The sequence below is a fragment of the Dendrobates tinctorius genome, unplaced genomic scaffold (genome assembly GCF_039654945.1).
Source record: "Dendrobates tinctorius isolate UK_male_01 unplaced genomic scaffold, ASM3965494v1 ptg000014l, whole genome shotgun sequence".
Lineage (NCBI taxonomy): Eukaryota > Metazoa > Chordata > Amphibia > Anura > Dendrobatidae > Dendrobates > Dendrobates tinctorius.
Genome location: NW_027361682.1, coordinates 10,354,790 through 10,372,621, shown reverse-complemented (window position 1 = coordinate 10,372,621; position 17,832 = coordinate 10,354,790). Strand labels below are relative to the sequence as shown.

The window sequence follows — 17,832 nt, the reverse complement described above, 5'->3', positions numbered from 1 at the left end:
CTTTTTGGTACAGATATGATATGGATAGACAGATATGGATAAATGGATATATACATACAGTAGATAGAGCAGATTTCTAATCTGCTTTTGCTATTGAAAACATTATGAGTTCAAAAACCTTTCAGGTGATGCGGTTTTTTAAAAAGCTGATCTGCTTTTGCAATTGAAAAACGTATCCTCAAAAAACGCAGGAAAAACGCTGTGTGTGAATGTAGCCTTAGATCAGGAATAGAACAGCCATTTATAGGACATTTCATAACATTCCCAAATTCCTATGAAAAAATATTCAGCACATTCTGCATTGAACTACTGTACCCAATTTATTATATATTTTAGGAGTCGGTCCATTTTATACCGACTCCAACTCCGACTCCACCAAAATGAGCACCGACTACGACACTCCGACTCCACAGCCCTGGTTGAGGGGTCCGACATTTGTGGTGGGAGGGTCCTGCATTAGTCATGCCAGAAAGATACTGCAGGTCCTAGTGTCTTCGGTGTTACAGAATAAGGGGTGTCCCTTTAAGAGAGGCAGCGCGTGATGCCTCACCCCGCTCGTAATAGACCTGCACAAGGTCACATGGATGTCAGGGCACAACATGACAGCCACTTCCCCAAATCTCGCCTGTCACTTCTGCATTTCTATCTTATCTATTGGCTCCGAGCCAAATCAGGGGCTCCTGCCCCACCCCTGCTGCTGGCCATATACACGGGGGCTCGGAGGCCAAGAACCGTAAAGTGTCAGCGAGAAGTGTCACATGGATCCGCTGCAACCGGTAGATTTATACCCCGAGACCGCACAGTGTCATCAGTCACCGTATAATAAAGCACCTGTGATTTATAGGAGACGAGCGGCGGTTGTAATGTGCAATCACTTGCTATAATCAAGGTAATGCCAAAGGGCGTGATGGGCCATATAACAGGTGTTGATATAACGCGGGTAATGTACAATGTCATCGCATAAGGCCTGTTTCACACATCCGTTTTTCCCCATCAGTCAAAATCCGCCGTTTTGCTAAAAAAACGGATCCGCCATTTTTCTTGGCGGATCCGTTTTTTTCCCCATTGACTTGTATTAACGGCGGATCTTGACGGATGGTCATCCGTTCGATCCGTTTTTTTACGGATCCGCCAAGATTTTGCCGTCTGCTGAGCGGACAGGACAGGCAATGAAACGTTTTTTCCCCCGGCCGGATCCGCATTTTCTATTGCGCATGCCCGGGAGAAATGCCTGTGTCGGAAATTTAACCCTAAACTCAATTCTGGCGTCTGAAAAAAATTCTCCCTCTCCCTCCCTCTCTCCCCCACCGGATCCGTTAAAACAACGGTCCAGTACCAAACGTGGTCAGTACAGAAACGGATCCGTTGTCCGCCATTTTAGCGGATTTTAACTGACGAAAAAACTGATGTGTGAAACAGGCCTAAGTGATAATATAACCACAAAGGTAATATGGTAGCATTGTGCGCCACCTATATGATACTGTAGCATTGTGCGCTACCTACAGGTGCTTCTCATAAATTAACTTTTTGATGATATTCTAATTTATTTCAGTTCTTCAATACAAAAAGTGAACCTCACATATTATATAGAGTCATTACAGAGTGATTTATTTCATATGTTTTTTCTGTTAGTGTTGATGATTATGGCTTACAGCCAATGAAAACCCAAAAGTCATTATCTCAGTAAATTAGAATACTTTATAAAACCAGCTTGAAAAATGATTTTAAAATCTGAAATGTTGGCCTACTGAAATGTATGTTCAGTAAATGCACTCAATACTTGGTCGGGGCTCCTTTTGCATCAATTACTGCATCAATGTAGCGTGGCATGGAGGCAATCAGCCTGTGGCACTGCTGAGGTGTTATGGAAGCCCAGGTTGCTTTGATAGCAGCTTTTAGCTCATCTGCATTGTTGGGTCTGGTGTCTCTCATCTTTCTCTTGACAATACCACATAGATTCTCTATGAGGTTAAGGTCAGGCGAGTTTGCTGGCCAACCAAGCACAGTGATACTGTTGTTTGTACACCAGGTATTGGTACTTTTGGCAGTGTGGACAGGTGCCAAGTCCTGCTGGAGAATGAAATTTCCATCTCCAAAAGCTTGTTGGCAGAGGGAAGCATGAAGTGCTGTAAAATTTCCTGGTAGCCTGCGCTGACTTTGGCCTTGATGAAACACAGTGGACCTACACCAGCAGATGACATGGCTCCCCAAACCATCACTGATTGTGGAATCTTCACACTAGACCTCAAGCAGCTTGGATTGTGGTCTCTCCACTCTTCCTCCAGACTCTGGGACCTTGATTTCCAAATGAAATGCAAAATTTACTTTCCTTGTGGAGTGTGTCAACGACTGCCTTCTGGACATCTGTCAAGTCAGCAGTCTTCCCCATGATTGTGGAGCCTACGGAAAAGGACTAAGGGACCTTTTTAAACTCTTAGGAAGCCTTTGCAGGTGTTTTTTGTTCATTCTAATTTACTGAGATAATGACTTTTGGGTTTTCATTGGCTGTAAGCCATAATCATCAACATTAACAGAAATAAACACGTGAAGTAGATCACTCTGTGTGTAATGACTCTATATAATATGAGTTTCACTTTTTGTATTGGAAGACCTGAAATAAATGACCTTTTTGATGATATTCTAATTTTGTAAGAAGCACCTGTAAGTGATGGCATTGTAGACTACCTTTGTGACGGCATTGTGCACTACGTATGTGGCAGCAATTGTACAACATGGGTAATGGGTGAGGTGGGACGATACAACATGGGTACTGTATAATAATGTAATATACTGGGGCTAAAAATAACTTTATGTAGCGCCAACACCTACATATTACACAGCACTTTTACATATCAGATGTTACGTGGGGATGAGGATTTTGCGCTCATGTGACTGATGATATCACACCGTTCTCTTTCCTACAGGATGACGTCATGATGCCACAGAGAGTACGGCTCCAGTATGAGGCAGCGCAGGGCAGACCACAGTGTGTGAGTATTGGTGGTCCCAAGTCTGATGTGTGGGGGGCAGTGCTCATTTCTAGGCCTCACAGGAGGCTCTGTCACAATCCAGGAAGGTGAAGCCCAGGCGGCGCCTCCTATTGGCCTCACCGAGTGCGGATACCTCAGCACATTCCTGACCAAGTAGAGGTGATCGGCCTGCACTGACGTCACTCACAGAGCTATTACCCTCCGCAGTGCCAGGATATAGTCACATCCACATCACTGTCCACACGTGGCTGTCACAAACCAATCTCTAGGATCTACAAGCCTGAGGCTGCACTACTGAGACCTGGTATGGAGACCTTGTAAATGAGGCTGTGGATCCAAGCCTGAAGCTGCACTAATGAGACCTAGAATGGAAACCGTGTAGATGAGGATGTGGATCCAAGTTAGTATCTTCTAGGTTGACATGATCCTGGGAGATTCTGACGGCATGTCCCCTGTCATGGAAATTGGCTGCCACTGGTTTGCACCTGGCATGTCAGGAGACATGCAATCATCATGATGTCCCAGTAGTGCAGCTTCAGGCCTCTACCTTTTTAATCAGTAATATCTCAAGTTATGAGTCAGATATTGAAGAAAGGTTTTCCATCTCCAGTTCAGTCACACTGGTTTTCCACACACCGAGCACTGGTCATGTTGTGGCTCCTTATTGATGGCACATGGGGGCGCTGCATGATGTGACTGTTACTTCCTATATGCCTCAATGGTGAGGACGTAGCTGGGAATCGTATACTTAGCACGGTGGCAGAAAACGCCAGCGGGCACGGTCTCTATTGGGCAGCTCCAGTCAGATTTCTGGTGCATGGCTGGGGGCACGTTGAGCTGGCACAGCAGGGGTTAAAGGAGGCAGCTGTAATCAGCTTGCTGCGCCTGGCGAGCAATGTGGTTAGGTGGGTTCTTGGAGGAGCCCGCATTTCTGCACATTGCTGCCATTGTTCCCCTTGTGGACACCAATCATTTCCGCCTAGGCTGCTTTCTGTAGGACGGCTCGTCACTGCGGGATTGGATTTGTATCATCCACCCTCCCCATCATAGATCGGAATCAAGGGGCACAGTGGGTAACAACGGCCAACACTGGTCATGTGACCTCACGCCGTGCACGACATTAGCGTCATGGTGGCCAGTGACTAATCCGTCTTCTGCAAGCAGTACCTTTCACTACTTTGTAGCATCATGTCCAATGATCGACCTTTAGGGCTGGACCAACAGCTGTACTCAACAAGTTCTGCTCCCACTTGCCTTCTATCTCTCGGCCGCTTTCTCTCTCTATCTCTCGGCCACGCTCTCTATCTCTCGGACGCTTTCTCTCTCTAAGGGCCCCATCACACATAGCGACTCACCAGCGATCCCGACAGCGATATCAACTTGTCAGGATCGCTGGTGCATCGCTACATGATCTCTGGTGAGCTGCCAAACAGGCAGCTTCACCAGCGATCAGCACCAGCGACGCCGAGTGGGCGCGTCGCTCTGTATGTTAGTTACCAGCACGCTGGTGCAGGGAGCTGGTAACTAAGGTACACATCGGGTTTCTAAGTGGTGCGCGTCACTTAGAAACCCGATGTATACCTTGGTTACCAGCTCCCTGCATCAGCGCGCTGGTAACTAAGGTACACATCGGGTTTCTAAGCGCCGCGCGGTGCTTAGAAACCCGATGTTTACTTTGGTTACCAGCGTGCTGATCGCTGGTCGTTGCTCTCCCGCCTGTCACACGCAGCGATGTGTGCAGGCCAGCGGGAGACCAAAGACCCAAAAAAATTCCTTACTTTTCAGGAACGATCAGCGATAACCGGCAGGGGGGCCGGTTGCTGACGGCTGTCAAACACCGCGATCTCGCTGGTGAGATCGCTATTGCGTCACAAAACTTGTGTGACGGGGGCTTAACTCTCGGTCGCTCTCTCTATCTCTCGGCCACTCTCTCGGCCTCTTTCTCTCTATCTCTCGGCCTCTCTCCATCTCTCGGCCGCTCTCTCTCTCTCGGCCGCTCTCTCTCGGCCGCTCTCTCTCGGCCGCTCTCTCTCTCTCGGCCGCTCTCTCTCGGCCGCTCTCTCTCTCTCTCGGCCGCTCTCTCTCTCGGCCGCTCTCTCTATCCATCTGCCGCTTTTTCGCTCGCTCTGTCTGTCGCTCGCTCGCTCTGTCTGTCGCTCGCTCGCTCTGTCTGTCGCTCGCTCGCTCTGTCTGTCGCTCGCTCGCTCTGTCTGTCGCTCGCTCGCTCTGTCTGTCGCTCGCTCGCTCTGTCTGTCGCTCGCTCGCTCTGTCTGTCGCTCGCTCGCTCTGTCTGTCGCTCGCTCGCTCTGTCTGTCGCTCGCTCTCTCTTGGCCTCTGTTCTTTTTTTTCTTCTATTCGCCGCATTCCTCTCTTGTCCTCTCTTGGTTGACCGCGCTCCTCATCTCACTCTGCAACTGCCGCCCCCGCCGCGCTCTTTGTCTCTCGCTGCAACTGCTGCCCCCTTAGCCTTGCACTGGTGCCGCTCCTGTTGCGCTCTGTCTCGCACTGCTGCTGCTGCGCTTCATCTTGTTTTGTGATGCGCTTTCTTTCTGTTTTCCTCTCTCCTTTCTCTGAGGCGTGTTGTTTCCTGCACTCTTTGGTGCTTGCTCCCTCTTCTTTACCTGGTCTATTCCTATCGCCTACATTTTGCGCTCATCCTGCTTGCTCTACTTTTTTTTGTCCTTTATCTGCTGCTCGCTCCATTTCTCTTTCCTGCGTGCTCTCTTTATCCCTCTGTGTACCCTGGTATGGTGGGGTCCCTCTCCCTCATCCTCCGGTGTTCTCTGTGTACGGAGGGCCCTCTTGTCACGGGCCCTGACCGCTTCACAATGCCATTTGGATACAGCACAAATGTTAATTTGCTGCTCGGCCACAATTGTGTCCTCTAATTACACTGTAGGAATCTTGGCAAGTGGGAATCCTGTGCGTGGGAATCGGCCCCTAATTGGGATTACTACATTTTTAACCCTTCTTAGGAGGCGCCATCATTGGACTTAGATTTCGGTGTTCTTGAACGGTTTCTGTACATGGGATTAAGCACAGTAATCCTTTCAAAGAGGTTGTGCAGCAGCTGATAAGCCACCACAGCTGCTGCAGAATCACTTGGCACGGTAGAATTCTGTGTCTATCCATTCACATAGATCAAACACAATGAGTTGATTCTGAAAGAAGCAAGGTTGCAGCCTTGAATACCTTTGAAGGGAGAGCGGGTTATATATTCCTCAAGGAACAGACCTTACTAATCGCCCCTGTACAGATAGTAAATTATAACCTTCCTTGTATGGCCAGTCCCATGTCAGAGATTATGCAGGTTTCCCTTCCATCCCTTAGTTCCATCCAGGCATGAGCAATCCATTGTACCCCTACAAAACAGACATGATCAATCGCTTATGTGCAAAGAGTGCAGCACCAGTCCGCTGGAGTGGCTTTCAGAAACAAAATGTTAATACTCGATAGCAATAAATGTTAATAGGGAGGGGAGTAGGGGAGAAAACAAGGGGAACTGCTACCTTGGATCTAATTCTTATAAACAGGGAGGAAATGGTTGAGGAGGTAAATGTGGCTGGAACCCTAGGAGGTAGCGACCATGCTATTTTAGAATTTTGGATAACTAGAGGCGGAAGACCTGTGAAGACTCAGACGTCAAAGTTAGATTTCAGAAAGGCAGATTTTAAGGGATTCAGAAAGATAATTGGAGGGATCCAATGGCTGGATATCCTTAAAGACAAAAAGGTCCAGGAAGGATGGGAAATCTTGAAAAATGAAATTCTCAAAGCACAGTTGTTAACAATTCCGAAAAGAGGGAAGAATAGGAAGCATTTAAGGAAACCAGGATGGGTGAACACAGAACTTAAGCACATGCTAAGAAGGAAGAAAAAAATGTTTATAAAATGGAAAGAGGGAGGCATATCTAAAGAAGAATATAATGCTGTCTGCAGAATCTGCAGGGCACAAATCAGATTAGCTAAAGCTGAAAATGAATTGAGGCTTGCAAGAGATGTCAAAAGCAATAATAAAGGATTTTGGGGATATGTCAAAAGTAAAAGAAAAGTCAAAGATGCTATAGGATTTTTACAGGATGAAAATGATGAAATGGTAAGACAGGATGTTGAGAAGGCTGAACTTTTAAATTCCTATTTTGCATCTGTTTTCTCTCAGAAAGGAAATGTAACACCAACTGTTATTCACTGTCCTATTAAGGGAATAGAAGAATCCAGGATATCTATAAACAGAAAGATAGTGAGGAAACACTTAGCTAACCTAAATGAATTCAAGTCTCCAGGTCCAGATGAATTACACCCCAGAGTACTGAAGGAGATAGCAGAAGAAATTTCTGAACCACTCTCCATAATCTTTGAAAATTCTTGGAGAACAGGAGAAGTGCCAGAAGACTGGAGAAGAGCAAATGTTGTTCCTATCTTCAAAAAGGGGAAGAAGGTGGACCCAGGCAACTATAGGCCGGTGAGTCTGACTTCTATACCAGGAAAGATCTTTGAACAAATTATTAAACAACATTTAAGTCAATACCTGGATAAGAATGAAGTGATCAAACAGTCAGCATGGGTTTGTAACTAATAAGTCATGTCAGACTAACTTAATTTCCTTCTATGACGGTATCACTGATTGGGTGGATCAAGGAAATGCTGTAGATATAGTATATCTTGACTTCAGCAAAGCATTTGACAAAGTCTCTCATACAATCCTTATTGAAAAAATGACTAAGTATGGAATGGACAAGGCAACTGTTAGGTGGATTCATAGCTGGCTTAGTGATCGGACCCAAAGAGTGGTCGTAAATGGCTGCACATCCAGTTGGAAGAATGTCTCAAGTGGGGTACCACAGGGCTCTGTCCTGGGCCCTGTATTGTTCAACATCTTTATCAACGATTTAGATGAAGGAATTGAGGGTAAACTGATTAAATTTGCTGATGACACAAAGCTAGGAGGGATAGCTAATACTAGAGAAGAGAGAGAGAGGATTCAAAAAGATTTAAATAAACTGGAGAAGTGGGCAGTAACTAACAGAATGGTTTTTAACAGGGAGAAATGCAAAGTACTACATCTGGGCAATAAAAATGAAAAAAGCATATATAGAATGGGAGGAATAGGGCTAAGTGACAGCACATGTGAAAAAGACTTGGGTATACTAATAGATCACAGACTGAATATGAGTCAACAGTGTGATGCAGCAGCAAAAAAGGCAAATGCAGTTCTAGGATGTATTAACAGAAGCATACAGTCTAGATCACGTGAAGTCATTATTTCCCTCTACTCCTCTTTGGTCAGACCTCATCTGGAATATTGTGTCCAGTTTTGGGCACCACATTTTAAAAAAGACATCAACAAACTGGAGCAAGTTCAGAAAAGAGCGACCAGAATGGTGACCGGTCTGCAAACCCTGTCTTATGAGGAAAGGTTGCAGGATTTGGGAATGTTTAGTTTGCAAAAGAGAAGACTGAGAGGAGACTTAATTGCTGTCTACAAATATCTAAAGGGCTGTCACATTGTAGAAGGATCAACTTTATTCTCATTTGCACAAGGAAAGACTAGAAGCAATGGGATGAAACTGAATGGGAGGAGACACAGATTAGATATTAGAAAAAACTTTTTGACAGTTAGAGTGATCAATGAGTGGAACAGGCTGCCACGAGAAGTGGTGAGTTCTCCTTCAATGGAAGTCTTCAAACAGAGGCTGGACAGACATCTGACTGGGATGATTTAGCGAATCCTGCTTTGAGCAGGGGGTTGGACCAGATGGCCCAGGAGGTCCCTTCCAACTCTACGATTCTATGATTCTATTATTCTATGATTCTAATACTACATGTGGCGGCATTTTGTACTTTGTTCGGAGAACCCCTTTAAATATTGTTTGTATGCCCAATGAACATTGCCTGCAGGCTAGAATAAACATATTGTACTTGTGCACAGACACAACAACCACTGTCGCCGTGTGTATGGACAGCAGCACACAGTGTTATTTTTACCTTTGCAGCGTCATGTTAAAAAAACAAAACAAAAAGACAATGAAGTGCAGTGGTCTGACTGGTCACATGACTGTGGAATACCGGTCATGCCGATGAAGCTCAGTGGCATCCTTGACGTGTCAGTCATGAAGCTATAAGCTTCTCCTCAGTGACTCTTTTGTACATGGTCATTCAGTGTCTGAAGCCACCCGACCATCGGACTTTTTCTGTTAAAGGGGTTGTCTAGGATGAGAAAAACATGGCTTCTTTATCCATCAATTAACGGGGCTTGGTAATTACAGACAAGCCCTTTAAGGAGGTAATGTACGCAGAATGACTGGGATGCTCCCAGAAAAGAGCGATATTATACACAGGTTATTGGGGGAAGCTTTACACCTTCTTATAGTAAAATCTTAGGTGGGCACTTTCCCTTTAAGGCAGATGAGTTTTTTATACATATAAGGGAAGGTATGTGTGTAATTACCTCCGTAAAACGCAGCTATCATGTAATGAAGTATGTGTGGTATGTGACACATGAGGCGGCTCAGGTAGGACATAACCTTCTGCCAATCTGCACCGCCGAGCCTGAGGCTGCACTACTGAGAGCCTGTGGTGACACTAGGCCTCCTGATTCTGTCTGGTGCAGTGATGTCACTGACAGCGTGAGTGGATCGATGACATCACTGTCAGGACTCAGATGTCATCAGGACCTCTCAGTAGTGCAGCCTCGGGCTTCAGGCCTCTATCTTCAATCCATCGTATCTCGGCCTAGAAATTAGACATTAAAATGGTTTTCATGCCTTTAATCCTTGTCTGCTGCTCCAATTCTTTTTGTGCCCCCTACCTGTTTGACGACCCCAAAGTGATGAGAGTAACGTGTTCCTCAGGCCTGCTCGGATGAGGATGACTTGTTTTCATGGGCAGATGATCTTCCACACACTCATAGACTTAAGAATAGCGGCCAGCATGTTTTTCTTGTCGTGGGTCCAGCTTTTGGCTCATCTTCGGGCTGACAGGAAAGGTGTTGCGGTTACGCCTTTTGCTACATCCCTCCGCGAGATCAGTCACTGCCCTTCTTCTGTTTACATTTTGTTACGACTAAAATATGTCCCCGTGTCTCCGCTTCCTTTCCCTCCGCTTCCAGGGGAAGTCATTCTCTCCCGGGATCAAAGAGTGTCCAGCCGACCTGGCCTTGTCCTGAAACGCTGGCACGCTCCTGCAACAAGGCTCAGTCCCAGCAATTGAAAGTGCGTGCGGCTCAGAACTACTACTCCCATCTTGCGAGTGGGAATTGATTCTGTGGAAGCTTTTGTTTTTATATTCATTCGGGTTAAGTTTTGTGTAGTGGAAGCGGGAAAAGGAGCAAGCGGAAGAGCTGAGTGTCTGTCAAAAGGGCCCAATTGTAATGTCTAGACAGGGTAATTTCCAAAATGTCGGGTCTTGCTGGTTGGTCTCAGTATACAGCGTTTTTTTGAAGAATTCACGGTATACGGCGTATCTTGCGGGGGTGTTCACGGTATATGGCAGATCTTGGGTGGCTCCAGTTTTCTAGAGGTCATGTGGGATGTCCCGGTTTACGGCGCATCTTGCTGGGTGCTCTGGTATACAGAGGTTCTCACTGGGTGTCCCCACTGTACGACAAGTTTTGTGGTGTCTTCCCAGTATGTGACAGATCTTGTGGAATTTCCCAGTATATGGTGAGTCCTGTGGGATGTCCACGGCATACGGCAAGTCTTGCGGCGTGTACCCAGTAGACAGCGGGTCTTATGGCATCTTCCCAGTATGTGACTGGTCTTGTAGGATTTCCAGTATACGGGTCCTGTGGAGTGTTCTCGATGTACAGTGGGTATTGTGACATCTTTTCCTGTCTACCACTGGTCTTGTGAGATGTTCCGATGTATGGTGGGTCTTGTGGCATCTTCCTGATGTACAGCGGGTCTTGTCTTCTTTCCACTATGTGGCTGGTCTGGTGAAGGGTTTACGGAATACGTCAGATCTGGAGGGGTGTCTCCCCCCGGTATACCACATGTCTTGGATTGTGTTCTTGGTATATATGGCTGGTCTGGTGGGGTGTTCCCCGGTATACAGTGGGTCCTGTGGCATCTTCCCACTATGCAGCAGGTCTTGTGGACTGTTCTCGATGTATGGTGTGTCTCTCGGTATATGGTGCATTGTGTGGCTTCTTCCTGTTATATGGTATGTGGTGTCTTGTCATCTTCCCATTATGCAGCAGGTCTTGTCTTGTTCTCTGTTACATGCCAATTCTTGTGGGCTGTTCCCGGTATACAGCAGGTTTTGTGGGGTGTTCCTGTAGATGGCAGGTCTTGTGGGGTGTTCCCGTATACGGCAAGTCTTGTGGGGTGTTCCTGTACATGGCAGGTCTTGTGGGGTGTTCCCATATATACGGCAGGTCTTGTGGGGTGTTCCCGGTATACAGCAGGTCCTGTGGGGTGTTCTCGGTATATGGCAGGTCTTGTGGGGTGTTCTCGGAATACAGCGGGTCTTGTGGGATGATCCCGGTATACGGCGGGTCTTGTGGGCTGTTCCCGGTATACGGCGGGTCTTGTGGGCTGTTCCCGGTATACAGCGGGTCTTGTGGGCTGTTCCCGGTATACAGCGGGTCTTGTGGGCTGTTCCCGGTATACGGCGGGTCTTGTGGACTGTTCCGGTATACGGCGGATCTTGTGGACTGTTCCGGTATACAGCGGGTCTTGTGGGCTGTTCCCTTATACAGCGGGTCTTGTGTGGTGTTCCCGATATGCGGCGGGTCTTGTGGGGTGTTCCCGTATACGGCAGGTCTTGTGGGTTGATCCCAGTATGCGGTGGGTCTTGTGGGGCTGTTCCCGGTATACGGCGGGTCTTGTGGGCTGTTCCCTCCATATACCAAGAAGGTATCTGAACACTCGGAGCACAAGTCTCTTAATGTGCCCTTGCTTTATATTGTGGCCACTGAAGACCAAATCTCCCGGTCTCTTGTGGACTGCGACAGTTTTTTCTTTTTACTATCTGCCATCACAGAGAGCATCTATCCTTCGACTGGACCTTCTCAATAACCTCGTCACGTTGGTGACAAATTGCTTTAAGAATAATTTTCCCCCTCCCCATCCGAACATGAATGTGTAATTTATGCGCCCGTCAAGGTGGATCTTGCTATCATGATAACGGCGCAGCTGTCGCTTTACAGCGAGCTCTTATCCGGAGAGAATCGTTAAGAAAAGTGGCCATTTGCTCGGTTCACAGGCCACTCTACTTATTTTATTAATCACCTTCCCTCCTCTGTGGAAGCGTCCGTGCTTGGCACCGCATCTCATCCTGGCAGAGCTCCATGCCAGCAGCTTAGCGGGGTCTGTTCGACACGACCGGCTCTGCACTCACCCACCCCCTGCAACCCGTAAAGTTGTGCCCCATGACTGGTAATCAGGACGGAATCCTCCCTAATTAAATAATTATCATGGCGGCGGGCGGATCCCCCTGCTCGTCCTTAATTAAAGCCACTTAACATTCAGGGGCGACTGTCGCCAGGCCCAGCCGCTATTTCTTCCTCCCCATTCAGTACTGATCTGTCACGGCAGTGGAGCTTGTCCGCAGCGCAATATCTGTGCCACTGTTATATAATATTACGCTCTCACACTGGATTGTCTCGATTGGGTCCAACTGTAACAAACAGCTGGGTGAAGCCTGACATCCGTAGGAGTATTTAGCTTCGGAATATAAATTAGAATGTCTCCACTCACTTAGTGCAAGCAGAAATATTGATACGGAATACAAATATAATCCACTAGTAAGTTGCAGAACAGACCCCGGCCTGCCATGATGCCCACTTAACACAAGAACCCATCCTTACGTGATCCTTTGTGGTGTTGCCTGCTGCTTGGGCTCCTCTGATCCCTTGCCTCTTTACAAGTGCAGGCATTGCTAAGGACTGTGGATGCGGGGTCTTGCTTTGAAATGCCCCCAGTTTATCGACCATGGGAAAGTTCCAGGCCACTACCTTCCCCCTCCAGAATTACGTCTGGGCCAGCAGCTTGGGTTACAGGATTTCGGTGTACATAACAGTGCGGCTGCCCGTGTTCTCCACCATTTGTGGTGGGAACTTGTACAATGTACACTGCTTATGTCCACCGACCCTTGCTTTCCCATACTCCTGTGTCCAGTACCCAGAGGAGTGCATCCTCACCAAAAACAGATCTCGTCGGTCCTGGAAGTGACATCTGCTATCTGTTCCCTGGAAATTTGGTGACAACCAATATGGCCAGTACTCCGAGATTGGTCAGAAACCTGTGACCTAGTAAATGATGATCCCCACCAGTGCCAGGACGGAGGGTACTTGTGTACTGCTCTGACATATATGGCGGAGCTATAATAATCTGATCAGTTATAATTCATCTCCAGAGACGTGCAGGCGGCAGAAAGAGGAAATCTATTACCCAGAAATAGGAAGGAAACGTGCAGATATTAAGTAAGATCGGCATGAACGTCACACGTCTTACCGTACATACTGCAGTGCAGGGGTCACCTGCTACATGTATAGTGCCTGTCACTGCATATTCCACTGTACTGTACATAGTACACACACCCTCATATTGCACACATTACTCATACCCATATTCATACTGTACACATTCAACATGTACAGTATGAGGGGATGCACATGTAGGTGTAATCTGCGCAGTATGAATGTATACACGAGAATGTGTAGCGTATGAATGTATGAGTATGTGTAATGTGCACAGTATGATTTTGTGCACGTGTGGAATGTATATAGTGTGAATATTATTATTATTATTATTATTTATTGTTATAGCGCCATTTATTCCATGGCGCTTTACATGTGAGGGGGGTATACATAAAAACAAGTACAATAGTCTTAAACAATACAAGTCATAACTGGTACAGGAGGAGAGAGGACCCTGCCCGCGAGGGCTCACAATCTTCAAGGGATGGGTGATAATACAGTAGGCGAGGGTAGAGCTGGTCGTGCAGCGGTTTGGTCGATCGGTGGTTACTGCAGGTTATAGGCTTGTCGGAAGAGGTGGGTCTTCAGGCTCTTTTTGAAGGTTTCGATGGTAGGTGAGAGTCTGATATGTTGTGGTAGAGAGTTCCAGAGTAGGGGAGATGCACGAGAGAAATCTTGTATGCGATTGTGGGAAGAGGAGATAAGAGGGGAGTAGAGAAGGAGATCTTGTGAGGATCGGAGGTTGCGTGCAGGAAAGTACCGGGAGACGAGGTCACAGATGTATGGAGGAGACAAGTTGTGGATGGCTTTGTATGTCATGGTTAGGGTTTTGTAATGGAGTCTCTGGGCAATTGGGAGCCAGTGAAGGGATTGACAGAGGGGAGAAGCTGGGGAATAGCGGGGGGACAGGTGGATTAGTCGGGCAGCAGAGTTTAGAATAGATTGGAGGGGTGCGAGAGTGTTTGAGGGGAGGCCGCAGAGCATGAGGTTGCAGTAGTCAAGGCGAGAGATGATGAGGGCATGGACTAGGGTTTTTGCAGATTCTTGGGTGAGGAATGAACGGATGCGTGAAATATTTTTGAGTTGAAGTCGGCAGGAAGTGGAAAGGGTTTGGATATGTGGTTTGAAGGAGAGATCAGCATCAAGGATTACTCCGAGGCAGCGAGCTTGTGGGACTGGGGAGAGTGGGCAGTCATTTACTGTAATTGATAGGTTCGTAGGGGGGGTCACGTGAGATGGGGGAAAGATGATGAATTCTGTTTTGTCCAGAACATATGTGAGTAATGTGTACAGTATGAGTGGATGCACGTGTATGTGGAATGTATACCTTATTAGTAGTGTACAGTATGAGGGGATGCACGTGTGTGTAATGTATACATTATGAATGTGTGAGTGATGTGTACAGTATGAGGGGATGCACATGTGCGTGTGTGCAATGTATACAGTATGAATGTGTATGAGTAATGTGTACAGTATGAGGGGATGCACGTGTATGTGGAATGTATACAGTATGAATGAGTGAGTAATGTGTGGAATGTATACAGTATGAATGTGTACAGTATGAGGGGATGCACGTGTGTGTGTAATGTATACAGTATGAATGTGTGAGTAATGTGTACAGGATGAGGGGATGCACATGTGCGTGTGTGCAATGTATACAGTATGAATGTGTACAGTATGAGGGGATGAACGTGTGTGTAATGTATACAGTATGAATGTGTGAGTAATGTGTGCATTATGGAGGGATGCACATGTGCGTGTGTGTAATGTATACAGTATGAATGTGTATTAGTAATGTGTACAGTATGAGGGGATGCACGTGTGTAATGTATACAGTATGAATGTGTATTAGTAATGTGTACAGTATGAGGGGATGCACTTGTGTGGAATGAATACAGTATGAATGAGTAATGTGTGGAATGTATACAGTATGAGTAGTGTACAGTTTGAGGGGATGCACATGTGTGTGTAATGTATACAGTATGAATGTGTGAGTAATGTGTACAGTATGAGGGGATGCACATGTGCGTGTGTGCAATGTATACAGTATGAATGTGTATTAGTAATGTGTACAGTATGAGGGGATGCACGTGTGTAATGTATACAGTATGAATGTGTATTAGTAATGTGTTCAGTATGAGGGGATGCACTTGTGTGGAATGTATACAGTATGAGTAGTGTACAGTATGAGGGGATGCACGTGTGTGTAATGTATACAGTATGAATGTGTATGAGTAATGTGTACAGTATGAGGGGATGCACGTGTGTAGAATGTGTACAGTATGAGGGGATACACATGTGCGTGTATGGAAAGTATACAGTATGAATGTGTGAGTAATGTGTACAGGATGAGGGGATGCACGTGTGTGTGTAATGTATACAGTATGAATGTGTGAGTAATGTGTACAGGATGAGGGGATGCACATGTGCGTGTGTGCAATGTATACCGTATGAATGTGTACAGTATGAGGGGATGCACATGTGCGTGTAATGTATACAGTATGAATGTGTGAGTAATGTGTACAGTATGAGGGGATGCACATGTGCGTGTGTGCAATGTATACAGTATGAATGTGTATTAGTAATGTGTACAGTATGAGGGGATGCACTTGTGTGGAATGAATACAGTATGAATGAGTAATGTGTGGAATGTATACAGTATGAGTAGTGTACAGTATGAGGGGATGCACGTGTGTGTGTAATGTATACAGTATGAATGTGTATGAGTAATGTGTACAGTATGAGGGGATGCACGTGTGTAGAATGTGTACAGTATGAGGGGATACACATGTGCGTGTATGGAATGTATACAGTATGAATGTGTGAGTAATGTGTACAGGATGAGGGGATGCACGTGTGTAGAATGTGTACAGTACGAGGGGATACACATGTGCGTATATGGAATGTATACAGTATGAATGTGTGAGTAATGTGTACAGGATGAGGGGATGCACATGTGCGTGTGTGCAATATATACAGTGTGAATGTGTGAGTAATGTGTACAGGATGAGGGGATGCACGTGTGTGTGTGTAATGTATACAGTATGAATGTGTGAGTAATGTGTACAGGATGAGGGGATGCACATGTGCGTGTGTGCAATGTATACAGTATGAATGTGTACAGTATGAGGGGATGCACATGTGCGTGTAATGTATACAGTATGAATGTGTGAGTAATGTGTACAGGATGAGGGGATGCACATGTGCGTGTGTGCAATGTATACAGTGTGAATGTGTGAGTAATGTGTACAGGATGAGGGGATGCACGTGTGTGGAATGTGTACAGTATGAGGGGATACACATGTGCGTGTATGGAATGTATACAGTATGAATGTGTGAGTAATGTGTACAGGATGAGGGAATGCACGTGTGTAGAATGTTTACAGTATGAGGGGATACACATGTGCGTGTATGGAATGTATACAGTATGAATGTGTGAGTAATGTGTACAGTATGAGGGGATACACATGTGCGTGTATGGAATGTATACAATATGAATGTGTGAGTAATGTGTACAGGATGAGGGGATGCACGTGTGTAGAATGTGTACAGTATGAGGGGATACACATGTGCATGTATGGAATGTATACAGTATGAATGTGTATGAGTAGTGTACAGTGTGTGTGCACATGTGAGTGGAATGAATACAGTAAGAATGTGTATGAGTAATGTGTGCAGTATGAGGGGATGCACATGTGTGGAATGTATACAGTATGAGGGGATACACATGTGCGTGTATGGAATATATACAGTATGAATGTGTAGGAGTAGTGTACAGTGTGTGTGTGTGCACATGTGAGTGGAATGTATACAGTATGAATGTGTATGAGTAATGTGTGCAGTATGAGGGTCTGCACGTGTGTGTGTGTAATGTATACAGTATGAATGTGTGAGTAATGTGTACAGGATGAGGGGATGCACATGTGCGTGTGTGCAATGTATACAGTATGAATGTGTACAGTATGAGGGGATGCACATGTGCGTGTAATGTATACAGTATGAATGTGTGAGTAATGTGTACAGTATGAGGGGATGCACATGTGCGTGTGTGCAATGTATACAGTATGAATGTGTATTAGTAATGTGTACAGTATGAGGGGATGCACGTGTGTAATGTATACAGTATGAATGTGTATTAGTAATGTGTTCAGTATGAGGGCATGCACTTGTGTGGAATGAATACAGTATGAATGAGTAATGTGTGGAATGTATACAGTATGAGTAGTGTACAGTATGAGGGGATGCACGTGTGTGTGTAATGTATACAGTATGAATGTGTATGAGTAATGTGTACAGTATGGGGGGATGCACGTGTGTAGAATGTGTACAGTATGAGGGGATACACATGTGCGTGTATGGAATGTATAGAGTATGAATGTGTGAGTAATGTGTACAGGATGAGGGGATGCACGTGTGTAGAATG

General features: G+C 46.0%; 1 protein-coding gene across 3 annotated transcripts in view; it reads left to right on the top strand.

Annotated features, from left to right (window-relative positions):
• B3GNTL1 (UDP-GlcNAc:betaGal beta-1,3-N-acetylglucosaminyltransferase like 1) overlaps positions 1-17,832 on the top strand; it is a 254,602-nt gene that overhangs the window by 62,064 nt on the left and 174,706 nt on the right. For all 3 annotated transcript variants that reach the window (XR_012226679.1, XM_073559612.1, XM_073559613.1), the window contains one exon: positions 2,925-2,990. Coding sequence is in view for 2 of the 3 variants with exons in the window: in XM_073559612.1 (XP_073415713.1) it covers positions 2,925-2,990 (66 nt within the window). In the remaining variant the exon portion in view is untranslated. The remainder of the gene's footprint in view (positions 1-2,924; positions 2,991-17,832) is intronic.